Genomic DNA, 23,670 nt, shown 5'->3' on the forward strand with positions numbered 1-23,670 from the left:
TTTTTGAAAATTTATTTATTTTTATGTGAATCTACATGCTTTTCTGCATATTTTGATGCAATAAGAAATTTCATTGTCGCACTGGTTCAAATTTTGCTCAATTGGAAATCTTGGGAATCTGGGCGTCACTTTGGGCTAATTTCTGGGCCCAGAAATCCTAGATTTGGGAACTTTGGACGCGCCATAAGATATACAAGAAAGTGTTTTTCAGTTGATTTTTGACCTTTATTGACCATTTTCAGAAGTCAGCTCGGCTGTCAAGTTTTCGATCATTTGGAAAACTTGAAGGGTGTAAAACAGAGCTAAATGAAAAAATCTTCATTCACAAAAATTATTGAAAATGCCTAGTTTTTCAGCTATTTGCCGATTTCCGAAAAACCTGTTTTTTTTCGTTTACAGTCACAAACAGAGCAAAAAGAGGTGTCTTCCAGAAATCATCAAATTGCTGAAAAACTAGGAATTTTCAAAAAATTACGAGAATGCAAAGTTTTCAATCTAGGCCTGCTTTACAGTCTCTATAATTTCCAAAGTGATCGGAAATTTGACAACCGAGCTCCAGGCTCCTGAAAATGACCGAAATTCAACTTAAAAATACTTTTCGTATATCTTATTGACCGATACTGTATATTCTTTGAATTTCTTGAAATCCATTTCAATCTATTTTGTGGTTAAAAAACTCCAGAATCTTAGTTTATCAAACTTCCAATTTTCCAGAAGGACTCATTTGACATGATGTCCGCATTCTCGAACCCGACTGTCAGCTTGCCACCTGTCACCTATTCCCACTACCAACGATCCGCTTACAACGCCACCGTCGACAGTCTCTACCGATGAACTACCGTACTCCTACCCCTCCTGCTCATTTATCTAATCCAGTTTTTACGGTCATTTTTTCTTTCTTTTTAGTATCTTCGGAAATCTTAATTTTTTCTTAATTTCTGAATTTTTTATCTGTTTTCTAGCTATTAATTCATTTTAATTTGCTTCCAACAATAATAATTACTTTCCTGATTCAATCCTGATTAAATTAAAATTACCCCTAGTCCTTCTGGTCCTTCTGGTCCCTTTGGTATAACGAGAACGATTTGTTGCTAAGAGAAATAAGGTACATGACTCATCTCTCTTCCGTTTCTTTCTTCTAAATCGTAACTTCTCATTCTCATTATTTCCCCCAATGCATCTTATCTCGATTTTTGATCGTTCATTCCTTATTACATTCATCTTATACACGTCCCGATTTTCTTTTCTATTTATACCTTTTCCTAACCATTCTTTTTATTTTCATTTGAACCTATTTTATAATTTTTTCCTGTATTTCATAATTTTTAAAAAAGTAATATAGTAAAATAAATAAAGTGATGATACTGCTGACTCAATTAGGAAAAAGTTGTCCAGTCATCAATTGTTTATCAAGCGAAATGGAAGAAGAAAAAAGGAAGAACTCCTTTTTAGTCGTATAAATATAATATGTTATGTTCTTTCCCAAACAAAAGAACATTCTATAAAATATAAGGTCATTTCGTAATTGAAATTCTCGGTTGTTATATTGAAGATGTCTTTCCGCCACCATTTCCTCATTTCTGGTAATATTATTTTTATATTAGAACGCCGAATTCGACAGATTAGACCAAAATCGGTGCCTCCTAGTAGTTTTTTGGCGTCCTTGACGTTATTCCTCCACACTTCTTCTCCTTCTTCTCACAACTAATCTTCCCGGTCTTCCGACCACCTAAAAAAAAGTGGACAGCGATGAAATATGCATGGCGGTAGTACCTCTTTTCCTTTTTTTTCTTCCTTTCCCCCGAAAACCGTCCATTTTGAGTAGAAAAAGCCTCAAGTGCGATCCTCCCCTTCACGCCTTCTACCTTCGCTTCTACTGAATCTATTGTTCGAACGCGCTAGAATGTTCAGAATTTTCCTTTTTTTCTCCTCTTCATTGCCTATTTCCATCCTCCCACACATTATGATAATTACATTTCCCCTCTTCCTGCAACAGTGTTCCATTTGACATTTACTTTTCTGTCCCCTCATTTCCCACCAATTCCTAACATCTCATTTTGGCCCCCTTCCCCTCCTAGCTTCTTGGATGCCAATCCAGAAAAGCGAGATAACCGAATCGAGAGGACAGACGGATGGCGCCCGTTCGTTTCGATATTCGGCGCACATCACGCGGAGTGAGGAGAAACCAATTTTGGCATCTGTCACTTGAGCGTGCCCGTACTTGTACCAACCTCATGGACACAGCACCAACCATCCGTCCCCCGTTTTCTCAAGATTGATGTTGTTGTCATGAAGACTCTATCCGGCTGCTGTCTAATTGTAGATGCATTTTGAAATTTCCTGTGGCGGTTTTGTTTTTCGTTCGGTGCGATGAGTCATTTTAGTAGAATAGTTTGCGAATTCGAAGCTAGATCGTGGAAAATCGATATTAGATGTTTTTTCCAAGAAGGCAAGTGTTGATAGTTCATCCAATTTTGATTCATATTTTTGCAAATTGGACATTTTCCTAATATAAAAATTGATTGTGTGGTATATGAAACACTGGTAACAAAAGTCTCAATACGAAAACTACTGTAACCTAAACCCTTTTTCATCTTTTCGGATATTTTTTTCTCAATTTTTCTTGTTTCCGTTCTTTATTTTTCCAGATAATTTCTCGTTTTTAATGATTTTTGACAATTTTTGTGTTATTCTCTCCCAACCTAGTTTGAAAATTAGGAATATGCTATAGACAAAATCCAGAAAAATGAATAAAAAAATTTGAAAGAATTGAGATTTCTGAGTTTTCGAACTTCCGACTACGTCCACCAGCGTTTAGCTGAAAACTTCAAGAATTTCAGTTTTTCAGAAACTCTCCAGATACTTCCCATCTACGTGGTTTTCAGAGCTCCACTTGAAAATTTTCCACAAATTTTCTCCAAAATTTTTTTGGCTTTTCTCAAGAGATGCATGAGAAAACCAAATCTAAAACTCCTTTTTTCCTACTTTTTCCCATGCCATTTTGCTGAGAATTTTCAAAAAAAAATTAGCTTCTCCTCTTTTCTTTTTTGCCTACCATTCGACTTGCTGACTCAATGTTTCCAAGCGCCCGAGTTTTTTTTTTCAAAATCTTGTGATTAGTCATTCAAGCTAGGTCATTCCTTCTATCAGAGAAATGAAAGCATTTCATAATAATGGCTTCGGAATAAAACAACAAAACAAAATTCAATTTGATGATTGATCAGCTATTTGTTTCAAAACTGGGTTATATATTAGTCACGATTTGACCATTCCCCTTCTTTTCTTCCTCATTTTTTCATTTTTCTTTTTATTCTTGGGGAATTTTGGTTCTAGGTTCTGTTAGTTGTCCTTTTCCTCTTGCTCTCGGTCAATCGGCTCCATCATGGGTCGAAAAAAAATCGGGAAAAAAATCTCTTGTTAGTGCACACCCCTCTAACCCAATTCGGTTCTATTTGACCATCAGCTAAACACCCGCTTTTTTAAGCCGCCTGTTTTGCAACCTTCTTTGTTTTCCGTTTTTCTCCTTTTTTGGGCTCCGGGGGTTCTTCCAATTCTCCGACATCATTGGAGCAAAACCGATGAATGGAAATGCAAATGTGGAGAATGGAGAAGTGGTAGAAGAAAAAGGAAAAGAAGAAGGAGAAGGAGAAGAATAAGCCATCTAGCACAATGCGCGGAATAAGGAATGATGAGAAGAAGCGAGCCCCCCCCCTTCTTGGGAACGATTGGCGTTGCTTGATGCATGTTGCCTTCTTCTCCTTCTTCTTCTTTTTCCTTCTTCGTTCTTTCTCAGACCACCCACCACTTCAATCGTCCGTCCCTCCGTTCATCTTGTTTCACGAGACTATGAGAAACCAAGACTTGCCCTTCTTCTTCTCACTGGTGTCCCTATTTTGAACCCTCTCTCTGTCTCTTTTCACTATTCTTCTTCTTCCTCACACAACTGGTCACTCTTATTTTCATGCCATTCCGACCACCAACAAGCCCTTGTCCCCCAATCTAATGTTGGGCCTTTCTTTTTCCTTCGTTCGACTTAATCGTTTATTTGTCACAACCTCATCTTTTCCGGTCCTCATATTCCTAAATACTAAATCTTTCCCACTTTTCATCGTTCATTACCCAGTCCTTAGTCTCCCACCGTCATAACAATAATAGGAAGCAACAATTATTGGCTGAAAAAATATGAGGAGTGGTCTTTGTGTTTTGACTGTCTTGTAGGCATTCTATTGTAGGCATAGGAGGTTTGTCCCAATTTTTGGATTTTGAAAAAATCATTTGAATTGAAATTTTGAACTTGGTTGCTGAAGTTTTTAGAATTCTGGAGTTGAAAAAATAGCCTGAGATTTTTAAATTCATTTAAATTCAAAGATTTCTTAAATTTTTAAATTCATTTAAATTCGAAGATTTCTTAAACTCAAAGATTTTAAGAAAAGGAATTACTTAAAACTTGAACTTTTGAGTAAAAGTGTTAAAAATATAGAAATCTGAAATTTTTCAGAATCTCAGAATCTCAGAATCTCAGAATCTCAGAATCTCAGAATCTCAGAATCTCAGAATCTCAGAATCTCAGTATCTCAGAATCTCAGAATCTCAGAATCTCAAAATCTCAGAATCTCAGAATCTCAGAATCTCAGAATCTCAGAATCTCAGAATCTCAGAATCTCAGAATCTCAGAATCTCAGAATCTCAGAATCTCAGAATCTCAGAATCTCAGAATCTCAGAATCTCAGAATCTCAGAATCTCAGAATCTCAGAATCTCAGAATCTCAGAATCTCAGAATCTCAGAATCTCAGAATCTCAGAATCTCAGAATCTCAGAATCTCAGAATCTCAGAATCTCAGAATCTCAGAATCTCAGAATCTCAGAATCTCAGAATCTCAGAATCTCAGAATCTCAGAATCTCAGAATCTCAAAATCTTAGAATCTCAGAATCTCAGAATCTCAGAATCTCAGAATCTCAGAATCTCAGAATCTCAGAATCTCAGAATCTCAGAATCTCAGAATCTCAAAATCTCAGAAACTCAGAATCTCAGAATCTCAAAATCTCAGAAACTCAGAATCTCAAAATCTCAGAATCTCAGAATCTCAGCTCGGGAAAATTTTTGAATCTTTGATGTCTTTGAATCTTTGAATTCCAGAATCTCAGAATTTCACATTTTCGAAATCACAAAAAATATTTTCCGCTTGTTGATGAACCATTAATACACTTTCTCATTTCCTCATTCGGGGGTTACATATTTGATTAACCTCTCAACTGATAAGATTCTTTTATCAATTTCCGTTTTCCTTAGATCACCATTCTCCAGATGATACTACTCCATGTGTCATCTTTCCCTTATCACGGCGTTCCCTTCTTTCCCACTTTTCTCCCTTCATTATCATATCAATACCACAACTTGATTTTTGATTTACCCGCCAGAATCTATTATTCTCTTTTTTTCTGACACCTACCAAGACCAAGACGTGTCAATCGTTCACCTCCCCCCTTTTTCTCATTCATTTCGACAGATGTTGTTGAGTCAAACCGCACCAAAGACAGTAAGACTCTTCTTGTTTTTGGGGCGGAGGGGAACCAAAGGAAAATTGAAAAAAAAAACGAATAGAAAGAGACAAAGGTTACGAAATATGGTTGGCTTTGGCTTTGCTGCGCCCCGTGATTCTGTCAGCTTACGTCCCTTATTTTTTGTTGAATAGCTACTCCTGAATAGTCGCATTGCGAAATAATGTGGTTCATTGTGAAACAGACTTTTGGACTCTTAAATTTTATGACAACCCAGCCCCGCCGCTGGCCTTTGAACCGCACCTTTTTGTTTCAAATAGCAACCAAATTGGATATTTAGGGGTTCTGAGACTTGATAAATTTCACTTTTCCGAATTTCCGCGCAATTTTATGAATATGTAACGACTAACGAGTTGAGTAGTGCCTCTAGTTGGCCTCACTTTTCATTCATTTTCGGCGCCTAAGAAACAATGGAACGTAGTTCACAGGAACACGGTAGCATCTCGTCGAAAACTTTCAACACGGCCCGACTATTTGCCAAGCTACGCCGTCAAAAAACTGGCCCTAAACGTAGGTTTCAATTTTCTATGTACAGTACTAGCCATGAATATATGAGAAAGCGTGTTTTTCAGTTGGTTTTTACCATTTTCTGGAGTCTTGAGCTCGGCTGTCAAGTGTCGTATCGTTATGAAAATTTGGGAGGAAAACAGACCTAGATTGAAAATTTTGCAGTTACATTTTTTTTTGAAATGTTCTAGTTTTTCATTTATTTGCCGCATTTCTGATCCCTATTTTTGTACTGAAAAAATTCAGGTGTCCTTCGGAAATCGGCGAATAGCTCATAAACTAGGAATATTCAAAAAATTCTGTAAATGCAAATTTTTTAATTCACATCTGTTTTACATTCTTCTGAGTTTACAAAGGGGCCCGACTCTGGACAGCCGAGCTCCAGCCTTTTGAAATTGATCAAAATCAACTGAAAAACACTTTTTTAAAAATATACCGTAAACACTCTAATAGAAAGCCATCCGGACCGTCAACTTTGAGCTTATATATTTTATTTCTTATAGAAGATATCAGAAAGTTGTCAACTAATAAAATGTTTATCATGTTATCAGCAACATTTTATTAATTAACCACGTTTCGATATCTTTCACAGAAAATGAGATACATGGGCTCAAATTTGACAATAGATTCGGATGACCAGAACTTTAAAAATGTATTACATCTTGTTTCCTTCCTTCTTTAATCTCTTGTACTGGTAACAAATGTAACAATATTTGCAAGAATATATATGCCAAATTGTGCAGCTCATGAACAATTCCATTATTCTCGTATTTTTGATTAATTGAAATTGAATCCTTCACCCTTTCAAGTGGTAGTCAGGCGAGTAATGGGTAATATGAGACAGTGGTGCTAATTTCTAATTTCATTCCAAAATTTGCCAAGACATATGTGAAGGTTCTTTCCCCGCATTTTTTTCGGCGGTTTTTGTTGCTTCTTCTCTGTTCCAACGCATGTATATGAGTCAGATTCTGAGTTTCATGGGGGTGTTCCTGGCAATAGATTGTTTCTAGAAATGAAAAACAATAAAATGAGTCAGAGCCATACACAGGCGCCGCCTTCCCGTCACCATAAAAAGCTCTACCGCGCTTTTTGTCGCTTCTCTATTTTGAGACATTTTCTGTTCTAAAAATGTCGTCAAGATACACGTCCTCGTACACTTCTCGGTATGGAAGTGGCGGCGATTATGGCTCCAGCTCGTACAGTAGCAGCCGCGACCGGGATACTAGTAGCTATCGGGACAGAGACTATTGCTCGTCGTCTCGCTATTCATCGAGACCCAAATATTCGAGCTATGCTTCCAAGTACACTACGGACCTTGGAAAATCTACTGATAGTAAGCAAATGCTATTTTTTTGTCAGTTTCTATCCTCTACTTTCCGCTTCTTAATTCTTCGGCTTTTTTGGTTATCTATGATTCTCATCTGGTTTGTAGTACCCGCAAAAGTGGAAAATTTTCAGAAATGGAAGACTACACCGCTGCTGCTCCAATCGCCAAGGACGAGATCGAAGAGCTGTCTTATGATGGTGAGTTATATAGAAATCTCAAATCCTAGACCTTGAATTCTGTATTCCTGGAGTTCTGTAATTGCGGAAATCAAAAATCCCAGAATTCCGAAAATCTTGAATTCTGGAATTCCGAAATTCTGGAATTTCGGAATTCAAAATGCTAGAAACCTAGAAATTCAAAATGCTAGAAACCTACAAGGGAATGTCGTTCAGAAAGCTCTTCAAAATTTTCTCTAAATTTGTTCATTAATAGAATCGAGTATGGGCTTTCACGTAATAATAGTCGCTACCTGCAAAACTCGCTGAAACTCGAGAAAAAAAGATCTGAAATTATAGCATTTCTACTAGTCTCATCGCCTCCCTTTTCCTCCCCTTTTTTCACTGCGTTGCGTGCACGACAAAAATATGCCTTGGTAGCCTAGTGGCTAGCAGGGAGGACCACGAAAACACACATGCAGGTTCAGACCCTCTTTCTTTTGGTTTTATTTCTTTCATTCTTTCAAGCTTAAAAATTCCTTTTCGAGGATTTTTTGAAATGGGAAACACTGTTTTGAACATTTTTTATGATCTGAAATGATTTTCGAATAATTTCAAAAAAAGTGAAACTTCATTAAAATCAATCACAGATAAAATTTTCATATGTTTTTGTACTTTTCAGTTGATTTCAAGCAATATTTGAGTAATTACTATTTCTTAAAATTCGTGCAATAATCATATTTTGAGAATCATCAGGGCTCACAGACTAAATCGGGCTACCAAATTTTGTGAGAATGATGTTTTTATCCCTTCTGAATGTTTGAAATACTTTTCTGCACTTTTGAAAAAAATTTCAAAATTTATGAAAAAAAAGTGTGTGGGTGATTTTTCTCAAAAAAAATGTTTTTTTTTTAAATTTTTCTAAAATCATTTCAGATTATAGAAAATATTCAAAACAGTGTTTCCCATTTCAAAAAATCCTCGAAAATGACTTTTTAAGCTTGAAAAAATGAAAAAAAAAATGAAAATTAAAGGAAGAGGGTCTGAACCTGCATGTGTGTTTTCGTGGTCCTCCCTGCTAGCCACTAAGCTACCGAGGCATATTTTTGTCGTGCACGCATTGCAGTGAAGAAAGGGTAGAAAAAGGGAGGCGATGGGACTAGTGGAAATGCTATAATTTCAGATCTTTTTTCTCGAGTTTCAGCGAGTTTTGCAGGTAGCGACTATTATTACGTAAAAGCCCATACTGGATTCTAGAAATGAACAAATTTAGAGAAAATTCTGAAGAGCTTTCTGAACGACATTCCCTTGTTAGAATCGTGATATTCTGAAATTTTGGATATTAGGATTCCTATCATCTCAACATTGTTGAATACGAAAACCCGAGGATTCTGGAATCCTGGCATTCTATCTGACATGCTGGAATTCTATAATTCTGGGATCTTGTAATTAGAAAAATTTATAGGTTCAGAATGCCTGCGTTCTTAACACCGTAGAGTCCCATTGGATTGTTAGAATTTCGGAAAAGATAAAACCTTAAAGGTGGGGGGACAGGAAATTTTTCGTAGGATTTTTGTAGCCAGGGTATGCATTTTACCGTGACGGTGTATAACGCTTAATGTCACTCTGCGTACAGCGGCCGTCTTTGCCTTTATGTATGCTTTCGGCCGCCGGCTGCCCTTTTCCGCGCGTGGCTCAGTCGGTAGCGGCGCCGCACCTTCAATACTTGTCCCGACAAGTTCAACTCCTTGAGGGGCATATTCAAACGGAATTTGGAGAACATTATTTTTTTTCATGTCCCCCCCACCTTTAAAAATACAAACATTCAAAATCCAAGAAACTTGCTAAATTATTCTTTGTAAACTTAAATTACTGTATTATGTCTTTTTTCCAGCCAAGACTCCAACCACCCCAACTGAGGAGTTCGTCGCTGCTCCACGTGAGGTGCTCCAGGAGAGCCAGATTTCGGACTTTGTCGAAGAAGAGGACGACGCCGACAAGGCCAACGAGGTCGAGGAGGTCAAGTTGACTCTCGAGTCGCAAGTGGAGTCGGAGCAAGAGTCCGAGGTCGAGAACAACGACGACGAGGACGAAGTTCGCAAGGCTCAGGAGTTACTCGCTTCGAGCACTCAGATTCGCGAGGATTCGCCAGTCGCGTCGCCAGTCGCTTCGCCAGTCAAGGTCTCGTTCGCTGCTGAGACTTTCGGTGCTCAGGATAATGGAAACGAGGCTGAGAATCGCACTCCGAGCCCAACTGTGCTCAACGCTAAGGTAAATTAAGTAGAATCTTGGATCAGCTAATGAATGCTTGAATTTCAGAAGCTTGGAGGGATCCCATGGCCACCAAAGGCTAGCGGCGATGTCAAGAAAGAGGGCGGAGACGTTGAGGTTCTTCCGAAGAGTGAGTTATAGTTTTCATAGAAATTTTCAGTTACGAATTAGAGCACCGGCCAATAAGAAATAATAAAGCGTATTTTTCAGCCGATTTTCAGGTGTCTGGAGCTCGGCTGTCAAGTTTTCGATCATATAGAAAAATTTGTAAAGTGTAAAACAGACCTAGTTTTAAAACTTTGCATTCACAGAATTTTTCAAAAATTCTTCGTTTTTCAGCTACTTGCCGATTTCTGAAAGATATCCCTTTTTTTACTGAATACGCGAAAAAAACAGGTGTCTTTCAGAAATCGTCAAAAAGGTGAAAAACTAGAAAGTTTCAAAAAATTCTGTAAAAGCGAAGTTATCAATCTAGGTCTGTTTCACACCCTCCAAAATTTTCAAAATGATCGAAACCTTAAAAACCGAACTCCAGACTCCTGAAAATGGTCAAAATAACCGAAAATCAACTGAAAAATGCGTTGTTGTATATTTTCTTGAAAGGTGCTGTAGCATAACTTGAACCGAAAATACTACCTCACAGACCGTCTGTATGAACTTATGATGGTTTGAGCTAATTTATATTTTTTCAGAGCGCGTCAGCGATCTTATTGCTCGCTTCAACACTGGAATCTCGGACGAGTCGAAGAAGACCGACGACTCTTACAAGAACGAGTACGGAGCTGGTTCCAACGTTGGGAAGGTCTCCACCCACAACTTCGCCTGATTTCTTCAACTGCCTTGTGACCTTTTGCTTCTAAATTGTCTCGCTTTAAATATTAAACAAATCCACACAAATTATTTCGAATCCCTCTTCTCCGTTTCCTTATTTAAATCTTTCTTTTCAAGTATAAAAAACATAATGTGTGCAAACCAATAAATTATATAATTTTAATTTTTTTTTCATATATATTTCTAGTTGGAGCTTCCAGATTTTTTAGGAATATGAGGTAGATAGAACAGGCGGCTCAGTGGGGATCGACCGTCTGGAGAATGACGAACCTGAAAGGAAAAAGTTGAAAATCGATAAATTTAGAAAAACAATTAGCTAATCATAATGCACTTCTAGGAGCTAGATATGGAAAATATTAGCCTCACTTAGAGCCAATTAAAAACAATTCCCGAAAAAGTGATGTCTCTCTTTTTTAGTCATCTAAAGCGCAAGTTTCAATATTTCCAAGAAACTTGTGTTTTGGAAAAGTTTCCCAGATTGTTAGAATCTTTGAAAATTACGAACTTTTGAATAACTATGAATTTCTGAATTTCCGAAAATGTATAAATTTCTAAATTTACGAAAATAAGAATTTCTAAGTTTCTGAATTTGTAAATCCCTGAATTTCCAAATTTCCGAAAATTTTGAAATTCTAAATTCCGATCTTTCAAAATTTTTGAATTTCTGAATGTCTGAATTTCTGAGATTATAAAATATCTGAATTTCTGAATTTCTGAATTTTTGAATTTCTGAATATCTGAATTTCTGAATTTCCGAATTTCTGAATTCCTGAATTTCTGAATTTCTGAATTTCTGGTTTTCTGAATATCTGAATTTTTGAATTTTTGAATTTCTGAATTTCTGAATTTCTGAATTTCTGAATTTCTGAATTTCTGAATTTCTGAATTTCTGAATTTCTGAATTTCTGAATTTCTGAATTTCTGAATTTCTGGTTTTCTGAATATCTGAATTTTTGAATTTTTGAATTTCTGAATTTCTGAATTTCTGAATTTCTGAATTTCTGAATTTCTGAATTTCTGAATTTCTGAATTTCTGAATTTCTGAATTTCTGAATTTCCGAATTTCTGAATTCCTGAATTTCTGAATTTCTGAATTTCTGGTTTTCTGAATATCTGAATTTTTGAATTTTTGAATTTTTGAATTTTTGAATTTCTGAATTTTTGAATTTCTGAATTTCTGAATTTCTGAATTTCTGAATTTCTGAATTTCTGAATTTCTGAATTTCCGAATTTCTGAATTCCTGAATTTCTGAATTTCTGAATTTCTGGTTTTCTGAATATCTGAATTTTTGAATATCTGAATTTTTGAATTTTTGAATATCTGAATTTTTGAATTTCTGAATTTCTGAATTTCTGAATTTTTGAATTTCTGAATTTCTGAATTTCTGAATTTCTGAATTAATTTCTGAAAATGTTTGAATTTTCAGACAAGAAAAAAAAAAGAAAAAATCATTAGGAAAATTCAAATTTCCGATTCAAGCATCTTTTTTTAAAAAGGTGTGCTTTCTAAATACAACATTTCTTTATCCATAAGTCTCTGGTCTGCCCATCACAAATGTGTCTTCTGTTTTTACTTTTCATTCATCACTTTTTTGTCGTCTCTCTATTTCTCTGCTAGTGCCATCCCCATGTCTTGTAAGAGTGCTTCAATGTAGGTTCCATGAATAAATGGGAATCATTTCAGAAGGTCAGCTTTTTTCTTTTCCTTCTTTTTTTGATGGGTGAACGCCATGTTACAACTTTGTCATAAAAAGGGAATGATGTAAGGGATCGTACACAATTTTTGGTGAAAATTAACCTCAAAAATGAAATGCTCCATTTTCCTGTTTTCTAGACTTCTCAGTGAGTCATGCATTTATATTTTATTATGAAAAATTTAAAAAAAATTGATTTCAAAAGTTTCAGAAGACACTCTGATGACATTACTCGTTTTTCATTTCATCTTTTCATTTTTTTTTTGAGTTACTTAGACTTTTCTTTCGCACTGATTAGTCTGGTCATGATTTTTCTAGACACAAGTGCACGAGACCCAATGAAAACCAAAAAAAAATTTGAATTCATTTCTGCAGTAATTCCTGTAGAAAGTCCGCTCGAAAATTGGTCCCCCTAAAACAACTTAATAATTTTTTAGGTCAGTTGGAATATTGTTTTTCTAGACAGCAATTATTTTTGTGGGTGGTTCTTTTTTTTTGAGAAAATTTTTTAAAAAATTGAGATATTCTAGAAAAATTTTTAAAAAAAACCTTAAAAATGAAACTGGAAACAAAATTGGGTTCCAGATTTCCATTTCGTTTTCTCTTAAATCCATGTTTTGAAATAATTTTATATTTATTTGTCTACAATTATACCGTAATTGCTCTGAGTTAGCATGAACGATTTTTTATCTTTTAGATTTTCAAGATTACTGTAGCTTCAAAAATACAGGTTTTTCATCAAATTTTCTGGTAGAGGCCCACCTTATCGGGGCACTTTCAGCTTGATTATCTCGGTTCCTATGAAAGATATGAAAAATCTGTCAATGATAAAATGTTGGTAATTTTAAAGAAAATATTTTATCATTCACGGTCTCCCCAGCTCCCAAAATGAACTGCAAGCCTTTTTCTTAACGGAGCGCGGTTGCGCGCGGCGAAAATTTTTTTTTGAAAAATGTTGCACTGAAAAACCTGTTTTCAGCGAAATTTTCTCATTTTTCGACAATTTTTTTCATTTTTCGTCCATAATAGTTGTTTTACAGGCTAAAACACACATTTTAAGTACAAAAGCAGTTAGTTCCGACAAAAAACACTCAAAAATAGATTTTTCACAATATTTTAACAAACGAATTTCCTAAAACACCGAAAAATTTGAGAAATGTTTGGTTTTCTAAAAATGCTTGAAAATCGATCTCCTCTTTCATTTTTTGTCGGAACTAGCTGCTTTTGTACTTAAAATGTGTGTTTTAACCTTCAAAACAATTATTATGGACGAAAAATTGAAAAAAAATTGTCGAAAAATGAGAAAATTTCGCCGAATAGCGGTTTTTCAATGCAAAGTTTTTCAAAAAATTTTTTTCGCCGCGCGCAACCACGCTCCGCTCAGAAAAAGGGTTGCAGTTCATTTTGGGAGACCGTGTCATTAGCAAATTTTTGATATCTTTTGAAAAAATCGAGATAATTGAGCTCAAATTGAAAGTATAGGGTGACATTCTATCAGAGAATTTTGGTACATTGATTTTATGTGAACCTGTATTTTTTATGCTACAGTAATCTTGAAAAGGAAAATTGAAAGAAATTGTTTTAGTCAAAGTTATAAGTAAAATTTTGAATTGTTAAAAAAAAAAAGTAAAATAAAAATGTTTTATGGTTTCTAGAGACCCAAATTTCTGCGATTTTCAAAGCTTATTCAAAACTTTAACGGCATCTGAATCAAAATCCACCGCAACGTAAGTAAAAAACTAGGTCAAAGAGCAAAAATGTTAGCAAAAAACCCTCTCAAGTGGACAAAAGCACACAAAATCCCCATTGGCACAAGTTGAGTACTGTGAAACAATCTATCTTTTTTCTTATCTCTCATTCTCCCTCATCAAATAGAACTTTTGCTCCACTGACGTTTTGCTACTAGAGCTCCTTTTCTGAAACTTTCCGACAAGTTTCGTCTCCTGGCATAAAAAACCAAAATTTATGGTCTCCTTCTCTTTTCGGGGGGGGGGGGGGGGGAAACTTCAGCCAAAAGCCATAACCCGTGGTTTTCAAATCCACCGGCATCTCTTCTTCACAAATCACTTCTGTATCCGTTTTCCTTTTTTTTTTTGCGAATGCCACGTTTAAGGATGTGCCGAAGAAATGGGCGGCAATTTCTTTTACACTTTTCTTCTCATCCCCCCTTTTCCACCCATTTTCCTTTCGCAGTCCCTTTCTTTTCTTTCTTCACACTGCCAAAAAAAATAAGCTTCTGGTCTTTGGACTCAAAAGCACAGTATCTAATTTTTCCCAGGAGTTCAGGATGTCACTTCCATGATGATTTGACCTAGATTCTTCATTTTCCTTTTCTGTCTTTTCGTGTTACGTTCGAATTATGTACATCTCTTTCTTGAATCATCTTAAACTAATCCATTTGAACAGCGAACCCCTCGTGCTCCTCAGCTACGACACTGTCATTCTACTCCACAAACGTTGAAGGCTTCTAAAAATGCCGAAATCGAAACGATCTGGATTCTTAAAACGCGTTGCTAAGAAGGTGTCAGGTAGGTCTATACTTCTCTATAAAAGGTTTTATAACGAGATATTTAAAAAAAGGGAAAAAATTAGGGAAACATCATCTTAATTTTTTTCTATTTTTTTCTACAGCGTTTTTTTTTCGTTCCGGGGAAATAGGATTAATTAAATTGTGTATAATTAATTGAATTATGTTCGGCAGAGTTTTTTCCCAGATTTAGGGATAGAGAGCACAAATCCATTGGGCCCACCACCAAGTAATTTATTATACCCACTCTCCCAATTTCCTTTTTTCCTCTTGTGCTTACATCCCCAACTGTTCGTTCATAGTTCAATGCGCATCTCTTATTCTTGTTCTTAGGGGGGGGGGGGGGGGGGGACTAGATTTATTAGGGCTCCAAACACAGCCTCATTTGTTTTTATATACAATGAATAAGGCGAAAAAACGTCTTCATGAAATGAATGATTTTGGGTAAGAAGGGTAGAGAAGAAACCGAACTGTTCTTTTTTTCAACCCACTTAACACACATTTTTGGGCGCTGGCTCCATTTTTTTTTTGGCTCATTCTTTCTTCCTAGTCGGATTCTTCTTTATCTTCTAGTCTCATCATCCTTCTTTATACCGGAACCCCACTGTTTCCGAATGACGATTGGAGAGAAATGGAGAGAAATAGAGAGAAACAGAAAATTGTCTGACTTAAGGGCAATGCTCACCACTAAGACACATATACATACAGACCCAAAAATGGCTCTCACTTTTTCCACTCGAAACCGACGGCCTCGCTCATCGGTCCGTTCCGTTTCTCGTCGTCGTGGTATGGGTGGCAATTTCGGAAGAGTCGCATGTTGACACAAGTGCTCGGGCCCTGAAAAGTACTTCTTTGGTTTTTTCGGTCCTCACTTCTGGTCCCATTTTAGAAGAACCCAAAAGGATGAAGTATTTAACCAACCACCCTCTTCGCTGATTTCTTGTTGACGCTGTTTCGACAATTTGCTCGAGACACGACTCAAATTGTCGAATGCTCGTTTTCCGCGATCGGAGGAGGAGGATTTCTGAAATCAGGTGGATGATTGACATGACACAAAATCAGAACGATGTGGGCGAACCCTGGGAAATTGGAAATCAAAATGGAAATTTGAAAATCTCGTCATTTTTTTTGGAAATTTGAATAGGTAGCATTTTCGCAGAGGAGAAGGACGACATGTAAATTAGATGGACGACTTACATATGGTGTCAGTTTGTCTTTCACACTGCTATCGTAGTCCGTGACGGTGAGCTTGTCTTGGAGCTCTGAAAATATCTAATCTAGCTTACGTAATATACTAGTAAACCAGCATTAGAAGGGCCCCTCTAATAGAAGGGCGCTTGTAATAGAAGAACCCTCCAAGAAGTCCAAGTTAAAGAAGCGGCTCTAATGCAGGTTTGACGGTAGATGAAGATAATTGGTCCATAGTAGCCTTCAAGCTACCGTAATCCTACATTCCTTATTTCATTGGAAGTTTTGCAAATTTAGAAAAAACTTCACCTAACCGACGAATTAGTCATATTTTTAAAAAGTTGCTTGAAACTCTACAGTTAGTTTTCTTTGAGCTACAGTAATCCACACTATACTGGTTTTCAACTAACTAAGATATGTTCTACGTGCTCTGTGAGCCCAATCATCACGGTTCCCGAGCTCATGAAGTAGAACCAGATACGATGAGCTCCCATTAGAGAAAATACGGTAGGTGGGCTAAAACTGTAGTACATGAATTACTGTGAGCCTTCATTATATATTTGATTGGAAATTTTGCAATTCAAACCGGTCAAATTCTAGAAAAGTTGCTTGAAACTATGCAGTTTGAGTCGATATCATTATTTTGAACAAAAAACTTTTTTCGGGGTTACGGTATGTCATCGCGCCAAGGAGGGGGCGTGGTCAATGGGTATCATGGTCAAAAGTCTTAGAGTAGCCCCTATACCCACCGCATACAATATCAGACTCCTAAGACGATTTTGATTTTTTCAATTGCCATGGTGTTTTAGGGTTTTTCAGAAATTGTGTCTTAAACATTTAGAGCTACAGTAGTCTCCAAGAATTTTGAATTTCAAAAAACTATGTGTAATTTTATAATTTTTGCACTCTCCTCAAATTTCTTGAAAACAGAAATTAAGAATTCTTTCTCTAAATTTTCTAGTTTCTAAAAAATTACAGTAACCCTGGAAAAAATCAGATGATGTAGCTATTATGAGCAATGCTTCTTTTGTCCATACTCAATCCTCTTTCCCCTCTTTCCAAAAAAAAATCCAAACTGATGTCATTGAAACTCTTAACATGGAAAATGGGAGAAAAATGTCCGAAGACATTCTAACCGCCTCCTTTTCATCCAACCATCTAGCGCGGCGCACAAAAAAACTGCATTACACATTCTGAAACATTGTCAAATGTCAAACGAGCCTCTTATTTTATCTTTAGACTAGAGTTTCTGTTTTGGAGGTCACTGGATATTTCTGTTCTCTGTTTTCTGATACCTTTGTTCAGGTTTAGCTTAACTTCTGCACTTCGACTCTGCCTAGTACTATCCACTCGCGGTTTTTCGGCACTGAAATTTTATTTGATCACTGGGTACATAAAAAACTAGACAACCTAACCTGTAGATCCGATAGAAAAACTCATCCCAAGGGTCGCCAGTGGATTTTTCTTGTCGTTGGTGGATAATGGTCTGTTTTACGGCATACTGTAATCATAACATTTTTCGGGGTTTTCTGTCAAAACGCTCACTTTGAAAACTTGAGAGAGATAAATCGCTTTGGTTTTATGAGTGGGCAGAAGAGTAAGATTGGTTGACGGGTCGTTGGGTAACGGTGCAACTGGTCCTTAAAAATGTATTTGAGATCAAAAACCAATTTTAAGAATTTTCAAATTCTATATTTTTCAATCATTGTCTTCATTAGCTCAAATATACTTTCAGCACTTTTAATCAACTTCTAATCTGGACTCTTGGGTTTTCTTCTTTTTTCGCAAAGAGCCAGTTTTATAAATGCACTTTATAATGTTCATACAGTGCGTGTAATAAGGATAGGACCGCCCTTGATTTTGACTTTTCAGAAAAAAGTAAGAGAGATATCAAAATTCTGTGAATGCCATTCGATTCAAAATAAAAAACAACCCCAGAAGCCAAATTTTCATAACTCTAGCACTTTCCGTACCGGTTCACCGTCCAAAAGTCATTTTTTAGGCCGTGTAATAAGGATAGGACCACCTAGCATTTTTGAAGCGATACCCATTGTTTCGATTTTTTTTCTTTTTGTATCACATTTATTTGTACTGGGTTTATTGTTTTTCATATTTTTATTTCTCAATCCACCTTATTTATCAAAAGTTCGGTCATTTTTTTGGATAAACAAGAACACTTCTTAACAAAATTCAAGTTTATTAACAAAACTGGAAAATTCAGCGAAAAAAAGACATAAACGAAGAGAAAAAATTAATAACTTGTTTCTCCTCCATTCTTCTGGACGACTTCGAACAATCTGTTGGGCATACTGGCCACGAGAGCTCTCAACTCCGCCGCTGTGAAAGCGTTCCACTCGGCTTGCAGGATGTCCTTGAGCTGTTGAACCGTGTTGAACTGTCTTCCGTGCTTGTAAACGCGTCGAACCAGCAGTCCCCATAAATTTTCAATTGGATTGAGGTCTGGGCTGACTGCTGGCCACTCGAAATCCGTGATTTTTTGTGCCTTCAACCAATCCCATGTGGAAGTGCTCTTATGAATCGAGGCGTTGTCTTGTTGAAAGACGTGTGTTCGACGTTTGTCTCAGAAAAAGGGTACGATGGGCTTTTGGAGCGTGTTTTGGTACGTAACGGAGGTCTCTTTTGTTGTGATGAACTGTAACTTCATCTTTCGTCCGTTGCAGAATCCTCCCCACACCATCAAGGATCCGCCTCCAAAGTTCCTTCGAGGAAGAGTAGAGGGTCCTTTCGGAGGTCTCTCCAGTAACTTCTATTGCCGTCCGGGCCGTGTAAGTTCCACTTTTATTTGCCGTCCGGGCCGTCTAAGTTCCACTTTACGGTTCAACAGCTCAAGGACATCCTGCAAGCCGAGTGGAACGCTTTCACAGCGGCGGAGTTGAGAGCTCTCGTGGCCAGTATGCCCAACAGATTGTTCGAAGTCGTCCAGAAGAATGGAGGAGAAACAAGTTATTAATTTTTTCTCTTCGTTTATGTCTTTTTTTCGCTGAATTTTCCAGTTTTGTTAATAAACTTGAATTTTGTTAAGAAGTGTTCTTGTTTATCCAAAAAAATGACCGAACTTTTGATAAATAAGGTGGATTGAGAAATGAAACTATGAAAAACTATAAACCCAGTACAAATAAATGTGATACAAAAAGAAAAAAAAATCGAAAAATGGGTATCGCTTCAAAAATGCTAGGTGGTCCTATCCTTATTACACGGCCTAAAAAATGACTTTTGGATGGTGAACCGGTACGGAAAGTGCTAGAGTTATGAAAATTTGGCTTCTGGGGTTGTTTTTTATTTTGAATCGAATGGCATTCACAGAATTTTGATATCTCTCTTACTTTTTTCTGAAAAGTCAAAATCAAGGGGGTCCTATCCTTATTACACGCACTGTATAACCTTTTTAGTCATCCATATCTTAGAAAAAATCTTCCAAAAAAATCCGAGAAAAGTGCCTCTCATTAATTTGAATTTGGGTGAAGGGGTCACTCTTGTTTAGGAGATGTGGACCAAAAGATGGATTTATTTTTCTGGGGTAGGGTAGCTTCTTCTGGACCAGATGGATTATTCCTCAACAACCATTAGTCAAACTGGGAGGACCAAGGTTCCTTGCTAGATTTCAATCTTACTTTTTTTTGGGGGGGGGGGGGGGGGGCGGAGTCCGTCACATCTTTATTTTTTGTGTTGAGAATATAAGAATATAATATTGATATTTCAATAAACTTCTGATTTCCTAGCCAAAAGTGCCTTCTGAAAGTGCCCCAGAATCCCAAAATGAGAATTCTAGTTGTTCAGAATCTCATTTTTTTGAAAGCATTATATCCAATTATTTAAGCTCTGATTTTTTTCTTTTCAATTTCTCTTGAAATTTATTATTCTTTGGGCTGGCTGATTTCCAATTTTCCGAGATTCTAGAACATTCCCCAAAAGCTCCGCCCACTTTGAATAGGCTTGTTAGTCATCACACATCAGTCAGCCTTTCTGTTTTTTGTGCTTCTTCGGGAAATTCGAAATCCTCAAATTTTTTGCTGGGAACTTGATTAATTTTTTTGGGATACGGTAGTTTGTTCGAGTAGATCCTGAAGAAGGATTATCTCTTAACAACGATTAGTCAAAAAATGAGGACCACGGTTCCTTTGTTAGATTTCAATCTTGTTTTAGATTTTGGGGCGGAGTCAGCAAAATCTTTATTGTTACGGTTCGTTTCAATAAGCTTATGATATCCTTGTCAAAATTTTCCGCCAATATCTGTTTGCTTGCTGATTTCGAAATTGTCGAGGTTTTGGAACATTCCTCCAAAACCCCGCCCATTTTGAATATGCCTGTTAGTCATCACGCATCAATCAGCATTCTTGTTGCCAAGTGATTTCTCCACAAATTTGAAAACCCTCAATTTCTGTGTTTCTCACATAAACCAGAAGCTGATTCAATGTTTTATATAGAAAAATTAGTAGAGGATTTCTTATTTCAGTAGTAAAGGACTGAAAACGTATTTTCTCTCCCCCCCCCCTCTCACATAAGCATGAGTCATATCAATCGATAAAAACAGTAAACATTCTTTTTCCCCAATTTCTTTGACCAATTCTTCAAAACTGACCGGAAATTCAAAACATCCACATTTCAGTAATGTCCGGACTCGACAAGGTCTTCAAGTCCTCCTCAGCTCCAGGAATCTCGACTAGCGTCACCAAGTCTTCAATCGCGACCAAGTCATCGGTCCTCACCAAGTCGGTGTCGGTCGCCACGACCACCACGAGCTCTGTGAGCCCAAGCTGCGAATATGTGAGTTTGATTTTAAAAAAAGAAGTATATCCTATTCTCATTTCCAGGTCTCTCGCCACAAGTATCTTCGTGATCGTCGTCTCATCACTCGCAACGATATTCGTCAGCGCATGAGCGTCTGGAGCCGTTTGTTCGCGTTTTGTCGTGGAGGTATTCAGGATTCATCGCTGCTGGACTGCGAGAGCATCTTCACCGTCCGCCCATAGGCACCAACGAGTCATAACAAATCGCTTCATTCCCGCTTTTTCCGTTTCCCCAATTTTCATTTGATGATATCCCATCCCGAATTTTTCCCTAAATTGGTAGATCCCCCAATTTCGTTTTCAATTTTGCCAAAACGTCTCTTCCCACAGTTTTCTACCAGAAAACCATTTCCCTAAAAAAAACATGAATCCCAAAAACCTAGTTCTCCTTTTCTCTTTTTTTCACTCTCTTGGTATTATCGCTGCATTGTATCAGAGTCTCGAATCACAACACAATTAGCGAATATATGAAGATTCAATTGAAATTTCAAGCTTTTGAGAGAAAAAAAAACGAAAACTCACCCTCGAAATCATCCCCAGCTGGTTCGGTCATCACTTTTAAAACAGCTGTTCGGAACATATTCATTAGGAAGGTCTTTCTGAAAAAAAAAGATAATTTGAGGAAATGTAATACAAGGATGTGTGGAATTAATTTTTTAGTAATTTTCAAAATTTCAAAATTTCCAACTTTCTGAAAATTCCTATATATCTCAATTTTTCGGAATTTTAAAGAGTTTTATTTCCGCACTACTATGATTATGACTACTCACTTTTTTAAAGAATTCTCATCGAGAACTTTCCCATTTTCCAAAATACTTGCTGTTTCCGCATCAAGACGAGATTGCATATTTTGGGACACCTAAAAAGACTAGCAGTTCGTAAAAAAACCAAGAAACAGAAGATCTACCTCCTCCAATGAATTCCTTCTCATTGTTTCCACAGATACGTCATAAGAACAAGCCTTAGTCAAGTCAGATTCAGATAACCATCTTGTTAACTGTGGTTTCCAGTTTGGTTTCTAAAAAAATTTAATTTAAAATCAAAATGCCTCAACCACATACCTTATTCGAACGCTCACTAAAACATTCAGAATTTCTCCGCGTTTCTACATCCGAATCTTCAATTTTCGACAAATTGAGTAGAGAATTGGGAAATTCCATGTAAGGAGATAGTCGTGAAATGAAAAACCAGTGCGCTTCAGGTGGTTTATATAATCCGCAATTTCCGGTAAAAACGCGCATGACTCGAAATGAAGTATGACTTCCGGTGTGTGTTATAAGTGCTCTCTAAATTTAGAAACTTTGGAAAACTATTCTGGATAAACTGAAAAATATTAACAAAAATCTCAACAAGTTCTGCCCAGGTTATTTTTGGTTCCTATGGTAGGTTATGACATACTGGCTTGAACAAAACTTCCAATATTAGAGACAAAAGCTTGTGTTATCCAAATATTCTTAAAGGAGGCGAGACAACAAAAATTTCGGGGGACAGTTCGGGGGACGAAATCGCGCCGCGCTTATGTAGAACATTGGTCGTCAAGCACCACCGCGCCCCCATAGCTCAGCCTGTAGCGGCGCTGTGCCCCTGAGCTTCCTGGCATGAGTTCAACCCCTCATGGGGGCTCTCTATGCAAAATATCAGGAACACTTTTTTTTGGTGTCTGGCCTCCTTTAACTAAGTAATATCACTGTTAACAATTGACACAGATATTTCTAATACCATGATTTTCTAGATTGACATTTGACCAATTCCATGTTTTCTGGTGATCAATTCTCCTATTTTTGCAGGTTTGACGCATTCAGATTATTCTCTGCCGGTTCCCTTCGCTCTCATGTATGAATACTACTATACTTTCTCCTCCACTTTTGCAAAACGAGCCGATCGGTGTGTAATTGCTCCAACAATCAAATTCCAATGTTCAATGGGACATTGTAATTGATTTTTAGTTCAAAAAACCCACGCCAGTTGCCTCTTCCACTCGGAAACCTAGGTGTATCACCGAGGAGCACTAGATGGAGGACAAGTCTCGTTCGCAAAAAAAAAAGTTTGAGAGGAGAAAAAACAGATTGGATGATAGGAAGATCTATTAGATGTGATTCCGGAGATTTGTGAGGATACGCGGAAAAGTCAGGACCAGGCGCCGATGATTTGTGTTCCAGTCGGGAGAGTAATGGAAAAATGGGGTCAGGTGATAGAGTTGAGGGCACTGAGAGAAGGTTTCAAAGGAGAAGAGAAATGGGGAAAATGATAGGACTGGTGGAGAGTTCACGAAAAAAAGGGGGGGGATAAGATTTTTGTAGGAAAGGTGAATGTTGGGACAAAGAAGTTAGAGGTACAGCTGGAAAAAAGCACATATAATGATATCCATATAAAACATGCGCCTTTAAAGTATTGTAAATGAACATTTTTGCCATTCACCTCATGTTTGTTTTCGATGTTTTTTTTTTGCAGTTTTGATAGAGGAACAGACTATTAAAATAGTCGAATACTAGGCAAAATTTATTTAAAAACGTTTGAAAGCAAATAAAATTAAATGTTTATTGGTTTTTTCTAGCATTGAACCTTTAATTGTCAGGATGGGTGTCAATTTGCAGGATGGGTGTCAATTTGCGGGAATGGGTGTCAATTTGCGGGAATGGTACATTTCGAATTTCAGAAGAATGAATGATAATGAAAAGGTTACTGTAAAGGTTGTTGTACGGGCGGCCGTGGCTGGCAAAGGTAGGATGTCTGTTTCGACAGAGTTGACTACTGTAAATAACGAAATCTGAGAATTGTAGACGAAATGGGTAACAGCGAAG

General features: G+C 37.0%; 6 protein-coding genes across 6 annotated transcripts in view; 4 read left to right on the top strand and 2 right to left on the bottom strand.

Moving 5' to 3' along the window:
* Positions 1-834, top strand: part of Cbr-dyf-7 — a gene marked incomplete at both ends in the record, with an annotated part of 3,955 nt that extends 3,121 nt beyond the window's left edge. Inside the window, one exon of the mRNA XM_002643380.1 lies at positions 715-834. Within this exon, the coding sequence (XP_002643426.1) occupies positions 715-834 (120 nt within the window). The remainder of the gene's footprint in view (positions 1-714) is intronic.
* Positions 835-3,578: 2,744 nt separating this feature from the next.
* On the top strand, positions 3,579-5,107 carry CBG16050 (the record flags this gene model as incomplete). Its single annotated transcript, XM_002643379.1, has 2 exons — positions 3,579-3,614; positions 4,499-5,107. The coding sequence occupies 2 exons, from the start codon at positions 3,579-3,581 to the stop codon at positions 5,105-5,107; spliced, it is 645 nt and encodes a 214-aa protein (XP_002643425.1).
* A 2,089-nt stretch (positions 5,108-7,196) lies between these two features.
* On the top strand, positions 7,197-10,647 carry CBG16049 (the record flags this gene model as incomplete). The annotated part of the gene is made up of 5 exons (XM_045238896.1): positions 7,197-7,505; positions 7,527-7,592; positions 9,450-9,821; positions 9,870-9,951; positions 10,514-10,647. The coding sequence occupies 5 exons, from the start codon at positions 7,197-7,199 to the stop codon at positions 10,645-10,647; spliced, it is 963 nt and encodes a 320-aa protein (XP_045095928.1).
* Positions 10,648-15,435: 4,788 nt separating this feature from the next.
* CBG16048 lies at positions 15,436-18,216 on the bottom strand (the record flags this gene model as incomplete). Its single annotated transcript, XM_045238897.1, has 6 exons — positions 15,436-15,710; positions 15,795-15,897; positions 16,071-16,135; positions 17,357-17,427; positions 17,477-17,562; positions 18,193-18,216. 6 exons carry the CDS (start codon positions 18,214-18,216, stop codon positions 15,436-15,438), a joined length of 624 nt encoding a protein of 207 aa, XP_045095929.1.
* Positions 18,217-20,690: 2,474 nt separating this feature from the next.
* Positions 20,691-21,052, top strand: CBG16047 (the record flags this gene model as incomplete). The annotated part of the gene is made up of 2 exons (XM_002643377.1): positions 20,691-20,846; positions 20,894-21,052. 2 exons carry the CDS (start codon positions 20,691-20,693, stop codon positions 21,050-21,052), a joined length of 315 nt encoding a protein of 104 aa, XP_002643423.1.
* Positions 21,053-21,356: 304 nt separating this feature from the next.
* On the bottom strand, positions 21,357-21,716 carry CBG16046 (the record flags this gene model as incomplete). Its single annotated transcript, XM_002643376.2, has 2 exons — positions 21,357-21,468; positions 21,640-21,716. 2 exons carry the CDS (start codon positions 21,714-21,716, stop codon positions 21,357-21,359), a joined length of 189 nt encoding a protein of 62 aa, XP_002643422.2.
* Between the last annotated feature and the right edge of the window lie 1,954 nt (positions 21,717-23,670).

Source organism: Caenorhabditis briggsae (genome assembly GCF_000004555.2).
Source record: "Caenorhabditis briggsae complete genome, chrX, whole genome shotgun sequence".
NCBI classification, from domain to species: domain Eukaryota; kingdom Metazoa; phylum Nematoda; class Chromadorea; order Rhabditida; family Rhabditidae; genus Caenorhabditis; species Caenorhabditis briggsae.